At 41.4% G+C, this 20491-nt stretch overlaps 1 protein-coding gene across 1 annotated transcript in view; it reads left to right on the top strand.

Annotated features, from left to right (window-relative positions):
• AFF3 (AF4/FMR2 family member 3) overlaps positions 1-20491 on the top strand; it is a 568800-nt gene that overhangs the window by 208683 nt on the left and 339626 nt on the right. The window contains exon 4 of the mRNA XM_033950007.1: positions 5601-5645. Coding sequence (XP_033805898.1) covers positions 5601-5645 — 45 coding nt within the window. The remainder of the gene's footprint in view (positions 1-5600; positions 5646-20491) is intronic.

Here is a 20491-nt window from a genome sequence, read left to right as displayed (position 1 = left end):
TTTCTCCATTCACCCCCATTGGTCTGGCATCCATCTTTTTCCCTTCCCTCCTCCAGTGGTTTGGCATTTCTCCTTTCCTCTTCTTCTCTTAGCTTTCCCACACCCCCATGGTCTGGCATTTCACTCTCTCCTCTCCCTTCCCCCTACTTCCATCAGCATCTGTCCCCTTTTTTTCCCTCCAATCCAATTCCATCAAGTATGCTTCCCCTGCACACCAATTTCATCAGCATCTGCCCCCTTTCTCTCCTTCCACCACCCTTCCATACCACCCTGACCCCCTTTCTCTCCTTCCACCACCCTTCTACGCTCCTCTCTCCCTCCAAACCAGCAAGGTCCCGCGATGTCTGCTTCTGCTGCCTCTGCTACGGAAGAGGTAAATGATGTCAGAGGGGGTGGGCTGGCAGACGCAGGGAGTTGCGGCAAAGTACTGCGATGACTACGGCTGCCAGTCCACCCCCTCCGAAGTCATTTACGTCTTCCAGAGCAGAGGCGACAGATGGCAGTCATCGCAAGACCTTCCTTCACTTCAGCCCGGCTGCCGACTCTGCTTTGGAATAAGTACTGCAGCCACGCTAAGGTGCAGGTGCCTTTTAGAACAGCATGGGAGTTTCCAGACCCGGCCGACTGTGCACCCCCCCCCTAGGGCTGGCACCCGGGGCAGACTGCACCCCCCACTCTTGGTACGCCACTGAGTTCACGGACTTCCTCATGAACAGAGAATACACGTCAAAAAGATGTCTACTCTAACAGCTGGAGGGTCTTCTGTGGAGTTCCATAGGGCTGGCCACTCTCTCCCATTCTATTTAACCTGTTCATGAGCTCACTCAGGGACATCCAATTTGAAGACGAGAGAATGTCATACGCTGATGACATCCTACTCCTCATACCAGCGTCAGTAAACCAAGCTGACATCACCAACAAAATCTCTGATAATATAGAAAAAATTCATACCTGGGCAACAACTCAAAAACTAAAGCTAAATGCCTCCAAAACCAAAGTCCTTTACTTCCACAGTGTCCAACAAACAGCACCAACAAGCATCACGCTCTAATCTGGCAGCACATCACAGTAGATAAAACCTCTAAAATTCTAGGCTGCATCCTGGACTTCACATTAACCATAGAACCTCAAGTATCCCATCTTCGAAAGAAAACCCACTTCACCGTGAAACAATTAAGACTCAGGCCATACTTAAATCAGCATCATTTTGCCTTCTTTGTCCAGATGATGATATTGTCCCAACTGGATTACTGTAACTCTGTCTACTTGGGAATCAACACCAACCTTACACAAAAAATGCAGCTCATTCAAAACACAGCAGTAAGACTCATTTTCGGCCTCAAAAAATATGATTTCATCTCCGCATACCTTAGACAACTCCACTGGCTACCCATCCCAGCCCGACTAAAATTCAAAGCATCATGCATCATATAATCTACGGAAACTCAGCTGCTCCTCTTATCAAACTCCTATCCGATGCATGGTCCGCTTCTCGCAGACTAAGGATCCAACTGAACCTCCCCTCAACGAAAAATCTCAAGTACAGAAGAATTTTCCAATCCATGTTCACCTTCTTGGGAGTCAAAATCTGGAATGATCTCACAGAGACAAGAACAGAAGCCGACCACGCTCAATTCCGGAAAACACTGAACACTCTTCTCTTTGACAATTAATTTTATAAGATCATCATATGCTCCAGTTCTTTTGCTTAATATGATTTGGTCTCCTCCTCCTTTCTCCCCCCTTTCCTCCTTACTTCCCCTCTGCCCTATCTACCTTTTTTCCTTTTCAAGTCGCCTAGAGCGTGTTTAAGTTTGTGCGACTCACAAATATTAGATTAGATTAGAAAATTGGGGTGGTTCTTCTCTCAAGTTTATATTTATGTGCTGTGATATCCATTAAATATAGCTTCTCTCCTCTAGTCGTGGGAGATTTGAGGGGGTATCCTGATCAAAAATAATGGAGTCACCACAATTCACCTGCAATCAGAGGATGCTGCCATAATTTGATCAATGGTCCTGCAGAAGCAAAGCACAAATGAGAATGGTTTTACTCATAACAAAATAATCATGCATATGTTTTATTCATAAACTCGAGTGCTGGCTGTTCATGCGCAGCAGAGTGGAATGGCAGGCACAATGTGCTGGAAATTACATTTTTGTATTAGATATAGAAAAGTCATATTCTTACTGGCAATATTTCATTATGTCATATCAGTATTATGTCTTGTTAATGTTTTCATTCATGTGACAAAAGGTTCTGATGTGAATAAGTTTGTGTCATGAATTTCAAAAATGTCCTTTGTATATTAAAATGGAATCTTTCTCCAAATCATAGCACATCTTCTCCATCTCTCTTTCTCATAATATAGAGAATTATACAGTACCATAAAATAAATAAGTATAATATCTTTACTTTCAGAAGAAGGATAAAAGCAGATAATGTCAGGAAACTTCTAGAGCAGGGGTGTCCAACCTGCGACCCAAGGGCCGCATGTGGCCCCGTGAAATATTTTGTGCGGCCCCGGTCGAGGACGATGCAGTGTTTTCCTCTGCTGCTCCTGGGTGTTTACCGTCTTGCCGGCTCCCTCCTCTGTCTTGCTGCAGAGTTTGCACGTTTGTGCAGCCCCAGAAACATTTTTTTTCGACCAATGCGGCCCAGTGAAGCCAAAAGGTTGGACACCCCTGTTCTAGAGCAATGTTTCTTCATACTATGCACAGCTCTTACAACTCATCTAGCTGGCAGAAGTTGGACAAAAAAAAGAGAAAATGGCTGAGGTGGAGGAGATGGAATACGAGAAAGGGGCTATACATTAATTTCAACTTAGTATAGACTACAGCAGGAGTAGGCAACTCTGGTCCTCAAGAGCTGGAAGGTTAAGTTTTCAGGATATTCACAAAGAATATGCATGAGAGAGATTTGCATACCAAGGAGGCAGCACATGGAAACCTATCTCTTGCATATTCGTTGTGGATATCCTGAAAACCTGACCTGTGTAGAGATCTTAAGGACCAGAGTTGCTTATCCCTGGACTACAGTATAAAATGTATCAATAGAATCAAGTTTACAGACTAAAGATTCTCAAAACTTAACATTGCCTTTAATGCGGTCACTAAACCGGTTCCAGACGGTTTAACATGCATATATTTTAGTTGTGGATTATCAAAACGGCTTACTGTGGTCTTTTCTGAGCTTCCTAGCAGTCTCCAATTCTGCCATGCAAATGGGCTCATCAATATTTAAACGCGCTCGCTGGTCAATTCTTCATCATCATTGAGTGATTCTCCAAGTGTGCATAAGCTTTTGGCAAGCAAAATCAGAGACTGGTCCGGGAGTGTTGGTATTGTGCCAGCGCACCTCAGGCGTGTGTTTTGACTGTGGCTAATGAAACAAAATTATAAAAATTACAAGATTCACATAAATAGTAGTTGTATATGCCCCATAAATTATAATAGTTGGGGGACAGGGGGTTGGGGGGGAGCAAAAGCATATTTCTTAAGCGTGTGTATTAGACGTGTCCTATGTTTTTCTGGCTGTGGCTCATGATAAAATTTGACATTAAAAACAAATTACAAGATTTACTTGAATTATAGTAGTTAAAAGCCATAGTTTGCATCTCCCCTCCCTTCCCTTCATCCAATAGTGCTGACATGCCTATTATCCTCCATTAAGGCACGCACATGATATGTGTGCTTAAGGCATTGCTTTTCCTGGCACATGCGCATGTTTACACTTCTTTCGTGGTGTATTCTGCACATGTACCAATCGCCATCACCAGTGACTCATCTCAAGTAAATTTAACAAACCTTCACTACTCTCTGCCAACCTTATTTTTGCCTGCATGGTTTTTTGAAAATGACTCGCCTTTTTTAAATCATTACAATAACAGCTACGACAGTGGCCCATTGGTTTTACTGCAAAATATTGAGAAACTTTCCTCAATTCCCATTTCTACCACCTTCAGGATTCTTTAGCAGCACCTCATAGCAGACAAGCACAAGCCTCTTGTTTAAGAAGTGTATTAACATGATTTACATTAACTTAAACATGGGAAATAAGACTGAATCACGAATCCACATGCATGAACTCCACATTAAAATTAACACGGATTAGCACACAATCATGATAAGGTATCTTAGGGAGCAATTTTTAAATAGCCTGTATAGTTGCAAACTGCACAGATAGTTCTAACATGCAAGATTTCTCCCTAATTATATGAAAAGTGCCAAAAATTGTACCTGCAATTTAATTGAACAACAAGATAATTAGCAATGATAACTGGTCTAATTAGAATCAATTAAACATTATATAATTTAAGCACAACTCAAAAAAGGGGGTGCAGAAATGAGTAGATCGGGGACATACCTTTAAATTATGCACATAATTAGAGAAAGGACCTCCGCACCTAAATTTAGGCATGGGCATTTGCCTCATATTTTCGTTGGTGCAAAAGGCCACACCTAAATTTAGTCATTCTTCCTGGGTGCAAGCACTGTTCTATAAACTGTGTCTAACTTTAAGAACGGCTTTTGGCATTTTTTTCTGCACCATTTTTGGGGGGTGTGACCGGGCGCGGCCAAGCTGGGCTCAGCAAGTGGCCTTACCCATTTGATGAAGTAAAGGCATGATGAAGTAAAGGAAGCGGTGATCACCTGGCTTTGGGAGCAGCCAAAAAACTTCTTCTCTGCAGGAATGCAGAAGCTAATTGAACAATACAACAAACGTGATGTCTTGCATGGGGACTATGTGGAAAAGTGCTATGTTAAATTGCTCACAGTTACTTCTATTAAAGCCTTTAAATGTGGTATATTTTGATTTACTCTCAAAATGCTGGTGTTTGCTAACCAGTGAATATTACCCCCTACTGTCTATTACAGTGTGTCAATAGTGGTATTACAGCTACATTACTTCAGCCCATTAAGCTATTCTGGTCTCATACAGAAACTGTGTTCTTCAATTTTCTCTTTAATCCCTATATTTGACTCAAAGTAAGGAGCTACATGGCATTTTTATCTACATGATAGGATAGAATTTAGTCTTATAATCAGCATAAAAATTTATGGAATATCGAAGCAGAAATATTTTATTTCTCTAGACTAGAGCCTTCTTGCTCTGCTTACTAACAATTTGGGACTCCTTTTACAAAGCTGCACCAGTGGCTTTAGCGCGCGCTAAATTGCCCCGCGCACTAGACGCTAACGCCACCATTGAGCTGGTGTTAGTTTTTAGTGTGTAGCGCGCGCTAAAAACGCTAGCGCACCTTAGTAAAAGGAGCCCTTGATATTTTCCCTGAAATTATCACAACCTAACTGAGAAACAATAAATAGCTGAGAAATAATACATAGCACTGCCCTTAAACAAAGCAGTGAGTCTTAGCATGAACTGACAATTTTCTTTCTGTGTCAAGATCTCCAAAACAGAATTTGAAGCAATACGTACCTTTAAAAAAAAACAATAACTATGAATCTAATTGTGATTATAATACATCTTTCAGCCTAATTATTATATATGATTTATGTGATAGTGATTTTTGAGATATGTTTGGAAAACCATTGCTCCAATTTTTCTGATGTACTAGTAATCTTTCTTCTGTATTTTAGGACAGTGGTAGTGAAGACATCAACTGTGTTGAAGAAATTTTACGGGTAAGAACATTTTAAACAGAAATTTGATATTTTAATGCATACTTAAGGTTACATCAGACATTCTAGTGGAAAGTTCAAGTGGATGCTACCATATTCTTTTCTCGTGATTAATTCATTTAGTGCATGGATGTCCAACGTAAGCCCTTGTCCAGCTGGGTTTACAGGATTTTAACTAAGAATATTCATGTGATCTGTTTGTATACAATGAAGGCAATTCATACAGATAGATCTCATGCATATTGATTAGGGAAATCCTGACAACCCAGTTGGGTTGCAGTCCTTGAGGCCTAAGGTTGAACATCCATGATTTAGAGTTTCCTGTAGGGAAAAATATTATTTTTGAACTTTTAATCTTCAGTCTGAATTGTTACATATGCAATATAGTGTTTTATTCACAAAAATAGATTGCACATGTAATTTCATTTTTCACAGAACTCTGGATTAACTCATAAAAGAAGCAGAACTATGTATGGTGTATGCCTGCAGTACACATAGCAAATTCATAACTATTACGACAGTCTCTGAGTTCCAGTCTCTGAGCTGTTTTCTTTCTATGAATACGTCAGCTTTCATCTGAAAAAGACCTATACGAGATTTGGTGCTGACCATGAAAAGTTTGTAGAATCACTTTTTCCTTCAGGGATCCTTTTTTCAGTGCTGCTCTGCAGAAGATTATATATAACGATGCATGCTTTTCTACAGTTTTTCAAAGGAATTAGTTCTACTGGGTCCAGTAAAGGAGCCCCAGTTTTTCAGTTTAGATTGAATGTGATTTATGCATGCATTTCCTTTACCCATTCACTTTGATGTTTATTCTACCATATGAGGATAAATTTTGAAAAAAAGCAGTTTCAACATACAGTAGACTGTATTAACTGGAACTCAATTAACCAGAACTCTCAAATAACCAGAAAAAAAATCTAAGAAATACTGTAATACTTTAAATAAAAAATCAATTTCTGTTTGAAATTTAAATGTAAACTTGGCATGCCACACCTGAGTATGCCCACGCTTTGCCTATCACATGTCTGGTAGTTTTGTCTGGAACAATTTATGGCATGGCATAGTATAGGGTATAGTTAACGTGACCATTTATTTTTTTTAATCAAAACGGGACATCTATTAATATTCAGTCCTGCCCCCAACCCCGCCCTAGCCACACCCCCAATCCTATCCCAGCTCCGCCCCCAATTTATTCCATTCATTTTTCATGTACACATAATATCTTAATTCATAATGGTAACCATAAAATTTTTAAAAAACCACAAAGCACACTATATGGAGAGAAAATGTTAATTATCATTTATATTTGGGGGGGTTCAAAGATGTCAAGGCAGATGACTTTAAAATATGCAATGTCTCCTCAGTAACTATAGAAAAATAGACAAATATAGTGCAAAATATAGACAGCAGATATAAATTCTAAATACTGACACATTTTGATCACTAAATTGAAAATAAAATCATTTTTCCTACCTTTGCTGTCTGGTGATTTCATGAATCTCTGGTTGCGTTTCCTTCTGATGTGCATCCTTTCTTTCTTTCTGCACTCAGGCCCAGGAATTGTCCCTTTCTGTTCCCTCCCTCTTTCCTTCCTATGGCCTCAGTGCCTCCTCCCTATGTCCTTAGTGCCCCTTCATGTGTCCTTAGTGCCCCAGTGCCTCCTTCCTGTGTCCTTAGTGCCCCTTCCTATATCCTTAGTGTTCTCGGTTCCTCCTTCCTATGTCCCCCTCACTGCCTTCCAGCCTTTGTTTCCACCTCCTCCCCTATGCTCTGGCATCTCTCTCTTCTCCTTTCCTTCCTTTCTTCCCACTCCACCCCATGGTCTGGCATCTCTATCTCTTTCCCATCTCTCTCCTCTCCTTCCATCTCCCCCTCCCACTCAATTATCTGGCATCTCTTCTTCCTTTCTCTCCTTCCTTCCTCCTGATCTGGCATCTGTCTCCTCCCCCTCCCCCCATATACCCTGACATCTCTCCCCCCCCCTCCATGGTCTGGTAGCTCCTTTCCTTTCCCTCCCTCCCATGGTCTTGGCATCTCTATCCTCTCCTCTCTCTTCCCTGGTCTTCCTTCTCCCCTCTCTCTCTCCAATTGGGTGCAGCAGCAGCACTTCTCTTCCCCTATCCCCTCCCCAATTGGGTGCAGCAGCAGCACTTCTCTTCCCCTATCTTCTCCCCAATTGGGTGCAGCAGCAGCACTTCTCTTCCCCCCTCCCCCTTGAGTGCAGCAGCAGCAGCAGTTTTTCTCTTCCCCTCTCCCCCCTTGGTGCAGCAGCTTTTCTCTTCCTCCACCCCCTTGGGTGCAGCAGCTTTTCTCTTCACCCCTCCCCCCCCTTGGGTGCAGCAGCAGATTTTTTATTCCCCCTTCCCCCTTGGGTGCAGCACCAGCAGTTTTTCTCTTCCCCCTCCCTCCTCCCTGACGGGAAATGGCATGCAAAGTAGGAAGGCAGGCAATCCAAAAAGAAGCGACTCCCGAGCGCACTGTTCCCTCTAAGCTGAGCAGGAGTCCTCCACCCACAGTCTCACCAATAGAGGGTGCTGTTTTACTGTCACATTTTTCAATTGTGAGGGACATGCAAGTTCTGCAGGACTCCAGGGAACATACCTGTCCTTAGCGACTGAAAATATTCCACCCCCTAGTGGTAGCAAAGCAGCTGGAGGACACCTGCTCAGCTTAGAGGGAACACTAAGTTGCTCATGTCCCTGCCGACTCTCCTGTCCCTCAGAAGCAGTTTCTCTCCTTGCTCTCATCCAAGCAATGCAACATTAAACACACACACAAAAAAGAAAGAGCGATACAAGGACAGTTGAATTGGAAGGCATTTCATCTTCCTCACCCATGGAATTCAGAGCAGGCTTTAAAAAGTTCCAGAACAGTGCAGACCTGCTTTAAACCTGCGGGTTAAAACCACGGGTTTGCACTTCAGGGAAGGGCAGCAGAGAACAGGAGAGTCTTTAATGATTGTGTGCTGGGATTTCCATGCTGCAGTAATCTCAAAAGCTGTTTTTTCTCATTTTGCTAAGCTTAACATATAACGGGCTCGTGAGTATAAAAGTAAAAAAAGTAAAAAATGCTTTGTTCATGGAGAGCAAGCACATGTGCAGACCATCTACAGCCAAAGAAGATGGTCTGCGCATGCGTCAGGATTAGATCAGATAGCCCACGGATCAGATCGGATCCGTGAGGTTAGTGAATCTAGGTCTTAATTGATTAGTAGTAAGTATATCATGTTAATAAAAGAAACCAAAACAAATCAAATCAATATAGTTAAATGTTTTCATATACGATAGCAATAAGGTTGTTCTAAATTAAACCACTCAATTATATGTATTGGCACTAAATATGCATGGTTTGGGTTTTTTTTACTGTCACAGCCAGCATCTAAAAACTGTTAGGGACTTTCCCAGCACTTTGCAAACAGGTAACACATGAATAATTTCCTTACTGTGTGTTAAATGTACCTGTTTAGGTGATTTTAACTGTGCTTTATTAACTGTAAGGCACAGTCCCTGCATGGTCTCTGACTTTTTCCACGTTAGCTGTAACACAAAAATTAGTGCATACTAAATACAGTTAGGTCCTGATACTATAAACGGTGCCTAGAGGTGCCAAACTCCTTTATACCATTTTCACCTATTAGCTTATTAGCCTATTAGCACCTAAGTGTGATTGACATGTGACTGACATCCATTTTTGTAGATGCCACCAATTTACATGCCGTTTACAGAATTTAGCCCCGACTTAGGTGTCAGTAGGTGTCCTAATGTTAGGTGCCATTATATTAGGCCAAATTTACTGGCCAAATTTACCATCACCTAACACAGATGCCTACCGATGTGCAAGTCATACCATTCTTATTCTCCGAAAACCAAAGAGGATTGACCCCAAAGTATCCACAGAGAAGAAAATCCAGAAGAAACCAAAAGAAACTCTGTGGAATGACGATGTTCCTTAAATGGACTTTATTTGAAAAATGTCAAAGTTCCAAAGGTACAATAAATCATCTACATAAAATAAAATCATCCACATAAAAGTAAAATAATCCACATGAAAACCTTAAAGGACCTATTCCACTAGGGACGCAGGACCCAACACGGTCTGCGTTTCGACAAAAAGTCTTCTTCAGGGGTCCCTGAGGGTCCTATAATGGTGAATGCGTGGAGATGCTAATATGTGGTGAACCGCAAGTAAGACGCTGCATGCATCCAAAGTGAATAATGGTGAATCCACGCATTCGCCATTATAGGACCTTCAGGGACCCCTGAAGAAGACTCTTTGTCGAAACGCAGACCGTGTTGGATCCTGCGTTCCTAGTGAACTAGATCCTTTAATGTTTTCATGTGGATGATTTTATTTTATGTGGATGATTTATTGTACCTTTGGAACTTTGACATTTTTCAAATAAAGTCCATTTAAGGAACATCATCATTCCATATTCTCCACCCTTAACCACACCTATTTTTGAGGTAGGTGTAAGTAGGCATCTCAGTATAAACATCAGTAGGCACTGCACTGAATTCCGCATGCAACTTTAATTAATTTATTATAGTTATTTTTTAGCTTTTTAATGGTGTTTTCAATTGAAATGCCAATTAAACTAATTAAGATTTGCAAGCAGAATTTGGCAAAATGCCGCTAGGTGCCGCTGATCTATTTGCCATTTATAGAATCAGGCTTTACTTACTAGCTACAATGTTAAAAGCTACAACAGCTTAGTAAATATGTTTCTTACCTTGTAATATTTTTAAAGAGGCAATGTAATGAATAAAATGCATATGTTAAAAGAACAAAGGTAAATTTGCAGGATAAGTATGCTAATTATCTTCTTATTGCTCACAGACACATCATAATCTAATTCAATACTATCTTAATGGTTGCGTTTGCTCTGCCTAAAGCTCTTTGTAATAATCCAGTTTTTATCCTAGACAAACAAAAGAAACAGCAGTGTGCTTTTATTTGTGGTGTTAAAAAACCAATTAATATAATATTCCTGTTACTACAGTAGACTGTGTAGACCAGGCAGGTCCAACTTTGAACAGGTTGTGATCTACTTTTTCTGGCCAAAAGTGCCGGTGATCTACTACCATGAAAATTAAGTTTCAGATTAAATTTTAACCCAATAAAGTTGGAGGATTCCCCCCGCCCCATTTTTAATGAACCTTCTGTCATTTACTTGGATGTGATCAGCTGTTAAGCAAATTAAGCAAAAACAAAACAGAGACGAAAATCCAGTAAGAACTGCGAGGGGAAATGGAAAGTACATTTTTTCTTAAAGTTTTATTGAGTAATAATAATAATAATAACTTTATTCTTGTATACTGCCACACCACATTAGTTCTAGGCGGTTTACATCAAGAGGACTGTACAAACAGTGAACATACATATCTTATGGTACAACTGTAATAATCGAGTTACAAGTTTCTTGGTTAGATAGAATTTCACAATCTCTTTCAAGTAACAAATTTATCAAATAAGTAAGTTTTCAACAACTTTCTGAAAGAATAATAAGATTGAGTTTGTGGCATCAGAGTATTTCACCAAGTGTTCGTTTTTACTGCCTGATAAGTGAATGCTTTTTTAAAGAATCTGTTATAATGACAGGCTTTTGGTGTCGGAAATGCAAATCAATAATTTTTTCAAGTATTTTTATTGGACTTAAATGTTTCAAATGGGAGATGAGATAAACAGGAACCAAACCAAATAATGCTTTAAAGCAGATACAGCCGAATTTAAATAACACTGGCTTTTAAACGGTAACCAATGCAATTGTTGATAATAAGGGTTAAATGTGATCATATTTTTTTAACCCAAAAATCAAACAGACCACTACATTTTGTATTAATCTCAGTGTATTAATGATTTTTTTTAAGATGACCCAAGATAAATAATGTTTCAATAATCCAAAGTCGATAGTGTTGAGTACTGAACCAGTAACCTAAAAGAGGTTAGATCAAAATATTTTTTGATTGTACAGAGTTTCCAAAGGACCAAAAACATTTTCTAATCATTATGGCTGTGTGATCTTCCAATGTTAAATGTCAATCTAGCATTATGCCCAGTATTTTAATGGAAGTGGCTATAGGAAAATTCTGACCCTTAAGATTGAGAATACTTTCTTTGATTTTATCACTGGGACTTGCCAGAATAAAATTTGTTTTTTCAGAATTAAGTTTAAGTTTGAACTGGAGAGTCCATTACTCTATTTGTGCCAAGATAAATGAAATCTAATTTTTTATATCTACAGTAAATGATGTCCAAAGGATGAGTATGGTGCTATCATCTTCGTAAAAATAAAATTTAACTTTTAGACTATGTAATAAGTAACCCAAAGGGGCCAGATAAATGTTAAACAGTGTTGGCGATAGTGGAGAGCCTTGTGGTACACCATTAGGATTACTCCATGGAAATGAATATCTGTCAGCACTGTACACTTGATAGGATCCAATAACTTTCTTTAACTTTTATTGAGTAATTTGTGTTAAATTTAGGTCGAGTATTGATCCAGGCTGATCTTGCACAATCTTTAATATTTCGCTCTTGCTCATTAGTGAGACGTCTGAGTCTGCATTTCATCCACCAGCTGAGATGTTAATGTATGAAAAGCAGCTTATCACTATGTAAATGCCATACTGTAAGCTGCAGTATAACTTGGGTCATCAAGCTGCAGCCCAATGCTTTTGGACCATTATTTAAAAGGGCTAGGACCTGGAAAATTGTTAGTCTCCTTTGCACCCACTCTCCTAAAAGAATGACCCTAATTAAACACCCCCTCACCAATACAACCCTTTTGAAGGCCCCCCTCCCCCTTTAAATGGAAACATGAACCCTATTGATAGTACCGTGAGGCCTTCACCAGGAGTCACCAGCCCTAGTTTGGATCTCGGCATTGGCAAAAGCAGGAGTAAGTAGGGATTGCTTCTGCCCGTCTCCTAGGCTCCAGGTTGTTGTTGTTTTTAAGGTACTAGTGAGGAGGAGACTTTGGGGGGAGTATAACTGACTTGGAGTAGGTCTTCTGTTTTGGAGGGCTTTGAGTTGACAAGGTTGACAAGTTAACAACCAGTACTACATTGATTGTGATTCAAGTTTAAAGTTTATTAAACTGCCCACTCCCTCCTGCTGCAATCCCCCGAACTCGAACCCCCCTGAACCCACCCTGACACCCCACAAGGCTCAGGCCCCCACCCTACACTCTACCCCCAACCACCTCTGTACCTTTCAGTTGAATGTCTGGCTGGAAGGATGCTCACACCCTCCGGCAAGCCAGCCCACCACTCCAAAATGATGGGTCATCCTCTACCTGGTGTATTCTGGGAAGCACTGGGGAGGGGCCTAAGGCTCTGATTAGCTCAGATACCTAAGGCCTCTCCCATAGGAAAGCCTGTCAATAGCAAATATAGATATACATACACGTACGCACACACACGCACACACACAAAGCATGGCTAAAACCTGAAAAGCACTTCTAAAATAAGCACCATAACCCCTTTGTTTTAATAATCTTACTCTAAATTTCCTCGGTTTTTCTAATATACGAGGGTCATTTCATAAATAATGCACAGGTTGGCAACATTGGGGAGTGGATGATGCAATTGCAGTAAACTTTATTTCACTTTCACTTCAGTGCTTGAAGCAGCAGGATGTGTGCTTAGGAGCTCTGTAGTGTACATAGTGTGGCTGTGACAAGTGTGGGAAATGGAGGCTGCAGGTGTTTCAGGTACGGTGTCTGTTGACAATCCGAGGTCGTACATTAAGATTGAAATTCTACGTGGCAAAATCCCAACAAAAATCCACAGTGCGTTATGTGAAGTTTGTGGTGAGTTAACAGTAGACCGTAGTACAGTTTCTCAGTGGGCAACTCATTTTCGGAGTGGTCGTGTAAGCATAGATGATGATGCAAGACTAGGAAGGCCGAAATCAACTACCGATGAACGATGTGTGAAACTCCTGGCTGATGCTCTTGAATAAGATCGTCGTGTGACATGCGAGGAACTTTCTGAAACCCCACCGACATCAGTATACCAAATTCTGACAAATGATTTAATAAACAGAAAAATTTCTTGACTGCTGAACAGCAGCAGAGACGCCTGGACAATACAACCATGCTGAAACAAAGATTCAATGTTGAAGGTCAGGCATTTTTGAATCGCATTGTGGCTATTGGTTGGATACTTTGAGCTGGAGCTGAAATCACAGTCCAACGAGTGGAGAGCTCCATCTTCCCCACGATCAAAAAAATTTTGACGAGCTCAATCAGAATTCAAACAAATGATGATTTTTGCTTATGATCATGAAGGCATCATCATCACAAAGTTCCATGTGAAAGTAGTGTCATCATTATCATGATATTTTTGCAAAAAATGCACAGAAAAATGCACAAAACCCGATTTCAGTTGCTCTTGGCTAGGCCACTCATTCTTCACAACAATGCTCGCCCACACATAGGGAATGTCGTCATTGAAAAACTATGTGAATACGGCTGAGAGGTGTTACCTCATGCTCCCTACGGTCCAGACATGAGTCCATTAGACTTCGACCTTTTTCCAAAGTTAACCTATGCATGGACATCGTTTTGCATCTCTGGAGAAGCTTTCTTGCCGTTACTCGAGCCATTTAGCAACTGAACAAAAACGATGTCTTGGATGGAATAATGAAGCTTCTCGGACGTTGGGACTCAGTCATTGCAAAGCAGGGAGACTATATTGAAGGATTGTAAAGAAATACTTGAAAAATAAAATAAAGTATGTAAATTTTATGTTGAATCAATTTTTATTTGAAATAACAGAAAGCAAACCAACAGACACCAACCAGAGGAATAGAATATAAAAAATCAGATACAGAATATCAGATCCAACAGTCCCCACCCAGACCACCCCCACCTCAAACCCCCCAATCCAGAATCAAGAAAGAACCGTAGTGCAGTAGGCTTGGACTCTGATAACCCACTGCCAAAGACGAAGAGTGAACTCAAACACTGAAGAAAAGAGAAAGAAAAAAAAAAAAAAAGGAAGAGTATACCTGGCGCCCCATCGAAGAGGGAAAAAAACACAAAAAACCCGGGTCTCAGAGAGAGTTACAAGGAATTCAGAATGTCACTCGAGCCTGTGGCGATAGAGAAAAGATATAAGAATCCCAAATCCGAAGAAACTGTCGCTTTCTTCGCAAGCTATAAGATGCATCCTTCCGTTCCAGCAGCAGCAGAGCATGCAAACGATTCCTCCAAGCCCAAAAGGATGGCACAGTATCTCCAATCCAAACAGACAGAATCACCTTCTTCCCCAGGACACCCACCCGTCGCATAAACTGACGTTGACCCGGATCAGACAAACAGAAGGCTTCATACATATCCAACAAGAGACCAGCCGCAGAAAAGGGAAACGTACTACCCAAAACACCCTCCACATAAGATAAAACCTGCCGCCAAAAGCGTTTAATTTTCACACAGGACCAAAAAGCATCAATAAACGAATGGGGCTGCAGGAGACACTTAGGGCACAAAGGGGAATCCGTATAACCCGAGTAATATAACTGACTTTTTGTAAAATAGCCCCGATGAAGTACCCTAAATTGACACTCCCGGAGATCTGCATTAACAGACACTCCCAGGATCCGTTTAATCAAGGAAGGAAGATCCAAAGTGCCTCGGGCTATCCCCAGATCTTGACACCAACGAGCTTGTAATACTGCATGATCAGTCGGTCTCAAAAAACGATGGAAGTCCTTATAAAGACCGTAAACCCAACCTCCAAATATGGATCCAGAAATGCTGCAAATCTGTCCTCAATAGGAAAAGCTAATGCGTCTCGAGGGAGAGACCGAATATAATGATGAAGTTGCCGAAACGCAAGAAAGTCTCCTACGGAAAAAACACCAGACAGGACAAGAGCATCCCAAGATATTAAAGAGCCATCAGCCTGTAGAACATGGGTAAGCAATGTAAAATCCCGTGACGCCAGTTTACGGAAACTAGCATTCTCCATGCCGGGGCTGAATTGCAGATTCCCCTGAATAGGTAAGTATCTAGTAATCGAGGGAGTACCATTCCAAGATTTCAACACATAAGACCAGAATTTGCGTAAAGAGTGCAACAACAAACTTCCCCTAAATGGCACTGGTAAGTCAGAACGAGGCGCCTGCACCAAGGACAAAATATGCCATGGGGCAAAAAATTCCTTCTCATAGGATTTAGGAGTAAAATCCTGGCAATCCGAAAGCCACTCCCCAAGATAATGAATCAAACAGGCAGCATTATATAACCAAAAATGCGGCATCCCCAACCCCCCACCCTCCCACACACCAAGCAGATAACGCAGTGCCACCCGCGGTCTTCGTCCCCCCGCAACAGAATCGAGAAAGCATAGAATGTAATTTGGCAATATCCCTTTTCAAAAGCCATAAAGGGAGTAACTGCAAAGTATAAAGCCATTTAGGAAAAAGGACCATATTAAACAAATGGATCCTGCCAGACAAGGACAGAGGAAGAGAAGACCAACGGGCAAAACACTCAGCCGAAGAACGCAACAAAGAATCAATGTTGACGCGATACAGTGCAGAAGTATGAGGTGTCAACAAGATCCCTAAATAACGAAAAGAAGAGGAAGCCCATTGAAGAGGAAAAAGCCCAGGCCAAGAGTCCCGCAAGGGCGGGGACGTGGCCAACGCAAGAGATTTGTCAAGATTAAGCTTAAAACCAGAATAATCCCCATATTCTTGAAAAGTGGCCATCAGATTGGAAAGAGACACTATTGGATCCGAGATATGGACCAGGAGATCATCTGCAAAAGCCGAGATCTGAAATTCGGAAGAACCGATTCAAATACCCGGAATAGCTCCATTAAGCTGAATATCACGGATCAAAGGATCCAACGACAGAGCATATAGCAATGGGGAAAGGGGGCAGCCCTAACGTAAAGTATGTAAATTTAGATAAATAGAGGGGCATAATAAAAAAAAACGTCTAAGTCCCCTTTTGGCCTAAGTCCCTAAAAGTTCAACCCAGAAGCAGGGAGAGTATCCATAACCAAAACAAACGTCCATGTTTTGATTATGGCCTTCCCCTGCCTAAACGCCCAATATCCACTACGTCTAAAAGTACCCCCACAGCACGTCTACACTTTTAAGCCATAATGAAACAAAAAAACGCCTAAGCCAAAAACGTCCAACAGAAGGGCTTTTAGGCGAAGGAGGAGCCAGTCCTTGTATATTAACTCACCGGGACAAATAGTAGAAATAGGTGGGAGGTAGTTATTGCTGCTTATGACCCTGGATAAGTCATTTAATCATCCATTGCCTTGAGTATAAAATAAGTACCTGTATATATGTAAACCGCTTTGAATGTGTAACCACAAAAAGGCAGTATACAAGTCCTATTCCCTTTCCTTAATTAAAGTGTAACAAAAATTGGGCTATTACTGCACCTTCATTTACCATAGGAGTGACTAACCTGTGGTATGTCCATATACAACTACTTTATCCTTAATGGTAGTACCATGATACTACCACTAGGGTTTGCCAGCACCATTTTGAACCCAGTTCCATCAATGGCAGGAGTGATTGGGGATCACTCTAGCCCTGACTCCATTAGACCCCCATGGATATTTAGAGGTGGACCCAGGGATGCCTATGAGACTATGAGGGGAATTTGCTGATGGGATAGATCTTCCAGTAGGACATCTTGATTTGTGGGGGGCCTTCTGGCTGAGGGGCTTGAATTTAGAGAACTTCTGGATGAGTGTTTGTGATTGGAAGGGTATCAGGGGGAGCTCATTGACCTTTCGCTGGCTCCTTTAAGAAGTGCCTAAGAGTATTGGGATTCAGCATTGTGACCCGATGTTTCTGGGTCAGAAAAGTAACACCAGCATTTTTCTAGGAATATGACAGCTTGTGGTGTTCTACATGCATTTGAATTTTTGCATCTCATTAGTATGTAACCCACAGTAACTTAAATTAACGTGTTATGCTAATATAATGTATATTAGTGTCATAAGATATGTTAGCAGTCTCATTATGCATTCTATGGTTATAATACTAAACTACATTCTCTTTCACAATTGGAAAAGGATTTCAGTACATATGTATTCCTTCTTAGTGAATGGATGAATGAAGGTGTGAATTTGTAACACTGCAAATAGTACAATACCATATCGGGTTTAATTTTCCATGCATGTTTTAGAACATATGGGGGTTGATATTCAAAGTGATTTATCTGGCCAGCGACCCAATTGTAGGCGGCAGTAGGCATCCTACCACGGTCTAACCAGACAATTGGGACGCATGTTTTTTGCAAAAAAAAAAAAAAGCTCCTGAGGCAGGCCGCTTACTTTGGAGGCACCTCCGGGAGCATAGGGAGGTGTGCAAGCCCGCCTAAGGCTAGGTACAGGCATGGTTTGGCCCAGAAGTAGCTTTAGGCAGACCTAGGCAGCCAGCAGTAGATGCGTACAATGTAGGCCAGCAAAATGCTGGCCTACATTGTAAGTTAGACATGGCTACTAAGCTTATCGCGACAGGGCTGCCAGTCCCCCCCTCCCAAATGAACATGGCAGCAGGGATGCCCATTCCCTCCTGCCTGGAACACCTCCCCTGAACGAAACCGGCAGGAGGGCGCCCATTCCGGTTAGAGAATCGATATATTGTAGACGCGGCCGCTAAGCTTATCGCAGCAAGGGATCTCCCTGCTGTGATAAGTTTAGCGGCCGCAATAGCAGCCGCCAGTCATCCCACCCGAACGAACATGGGAGGGTGCACAATCCCTCCTACTGGAGCAACCCCCCGAATGAAACCAACAGGAGGGTGCCCAATTCCTCCTGACGGAACCCTCCCACCCCCCCTAGATTCCATGGCTCCCCCTCCCCACCTGGACCCCCTACCTCCATAGATTCCACGACCCCCCACCCACCCTCATAGATTCTGCAGCTCCCATCCCCCTGTAGATTCCATGACCTCCCCACCCCCACCCTCCTGCCGGTTTCATTTGGGGGTGGGGAGGTTCCGGACAGGAGGGACTGGGCATCCCTCCTGCTGGTTTCTTTTGGGGGTGGGGAGAATTCTGGTAGGAGGGATTGGGCACTCTCTTGCCGTATTCATTCGTGGGGGGGGTATTGGCGGCCGCTACTGTGGCCGCTAAATATATCACAGCACCCATCAGCTTCTGAGACCGGTCATCATATACAGAATCTGTGCCTAAGTTAGTTTTCAGTAGCATTTAACCGATTAGTGCCGCTGAAAATAACTGGTTACCATTGAATTGAAAACCAGCTATTTGTGAGTTATTCCAGGGGTGGAATCTGCACATGTGGGTTTAATGCCAGCGGCGATCAGCAAAAGGCTGATTGCTGCCAGCTGAATATTGGACCCATGGTTAAAAACTAGCACAGAGTAATGTTACAAATCTTAAATATGCAAAAAAGGAAACAAAAATCATCATACTCAAATATACTTGAAATAATGAACTTCTGTTTTCTTTTTTGACCTAAGAGAAAATTCAAGTCCTAAACTGCTTAGTGCTTTTGTTTCAATAGCAGATTATCTTACTCTTTTTTTTTTTTTTTTTTTTGGGGGGGGGGGTTCATAATATAGATTATAAACTTGTTGACATTTAAGCCCAGATTCTATAAATGGCGCCTGAAGTTAGGCATCTAGATTGGTGCACCTAGCCGTTCTAATTGCTTAACTTCATTTTTAATTAGCTTAATCGGTGCCGTTAATGAGCAATATTGAGCTCATAACTGCCAAAAATTAAAATTAGTTGGGTGGTAGATGTCTAACTTGGTAGCCACCTACTGTTTTTGGGTAGGCGCCTAGCCCAAGACACCTACCACAAAGTGGGCACGGTTATGAGCAAATCGTGGGCGGACCATGGGTGTGCTTTACATATAGGTGCCTAAATTGGACAGGCACTGGTAGGCTGGTATTTAGATCAAGAAAACCCTGGAATAAATAGGGGTGCCTAAGATTTTGATGCTTATTGGTGCCTTAGTCCAATTTAGGTACCATTAAGTGCTGTTCTATAAACAGCGCCTAACTGAAGATGGACAGCCACTATGCGCTGGTAGGGCTAGTCTCTCGGTTAGGGTGCTGGTCTTTGACCAGAGGACCGCCGCGTGAGCGGACTGCTGGGCATAATGGACCACTGGTCTGACCCAGCAGCGGCAATTCTTATGTTCTTATGTGCTGTGTTCCTCAGTGCTTAATTTTAGGTACCATTTATAGAATCGGGGTCTTACTGCTGGTACCCCTTTTCCATAGTCATTATTTGACTGCTCTGACACAGACTCTAACACAGTATAGGATTACTCAAGTATAAAAAAAATCATAGATTTGCTGACAGTTAATGAATCAGATCCTAAGTGAAATATATCCATGTAAATATTAAAATGAGTTTGTATTCCTTCGGATCCATGTTTGTTAGTAAGGATAGAAACTGAAGTCATTGTCAACTTTTGTTTTTTTTCTTTTGAAGGAAAATCCTGATCCATATCTACCTGCTGCTTATTTTTTTTTATTATTAGATTCTCTAATGGTCAGACTGATCATTTTCATACCTAATGAATAAAATTCATACAGAAAATGGAATAATGAATTGTGAAAAGAGACAAATCAGCAGTGACAAAATAAGTAAAGGAACCAAAACACAGTCTCAACTAGGAATAAATTAACAAGTTTCTTTCATATGCTGAAGAATTATGTCTGTATTTTTCTAGGAAAATGACAGTATCGTATATACTTTTGGGCAAAAATGAAATAAATCTGCTGTAATAAAAATTGTAATTAGTTGTCCAGCTTTGAAATAGCTGAATAAGAGATGAAATTATATAGAAAAAATATTTAGATTCAAGGCAGAAAGTATACTG

This window comes from Geotrypetes seraphini, chromosome 6, assembly GCF_902459505.1.
Source record: "Geotrypetes seraphini chromosome 6, aGeoSer1.1, whole genome shotgun sequence".
NCBI classification, from domain to species: Eukaryota; Metazoa; Chordata; class Amphibia; order Gymnophiona; family Dermophiidae; genus Geotrypetes; species Geotrypetes seraphini.
This window is presented reverse-complemented; position numbering and strand designations above follow the sequence as displayed.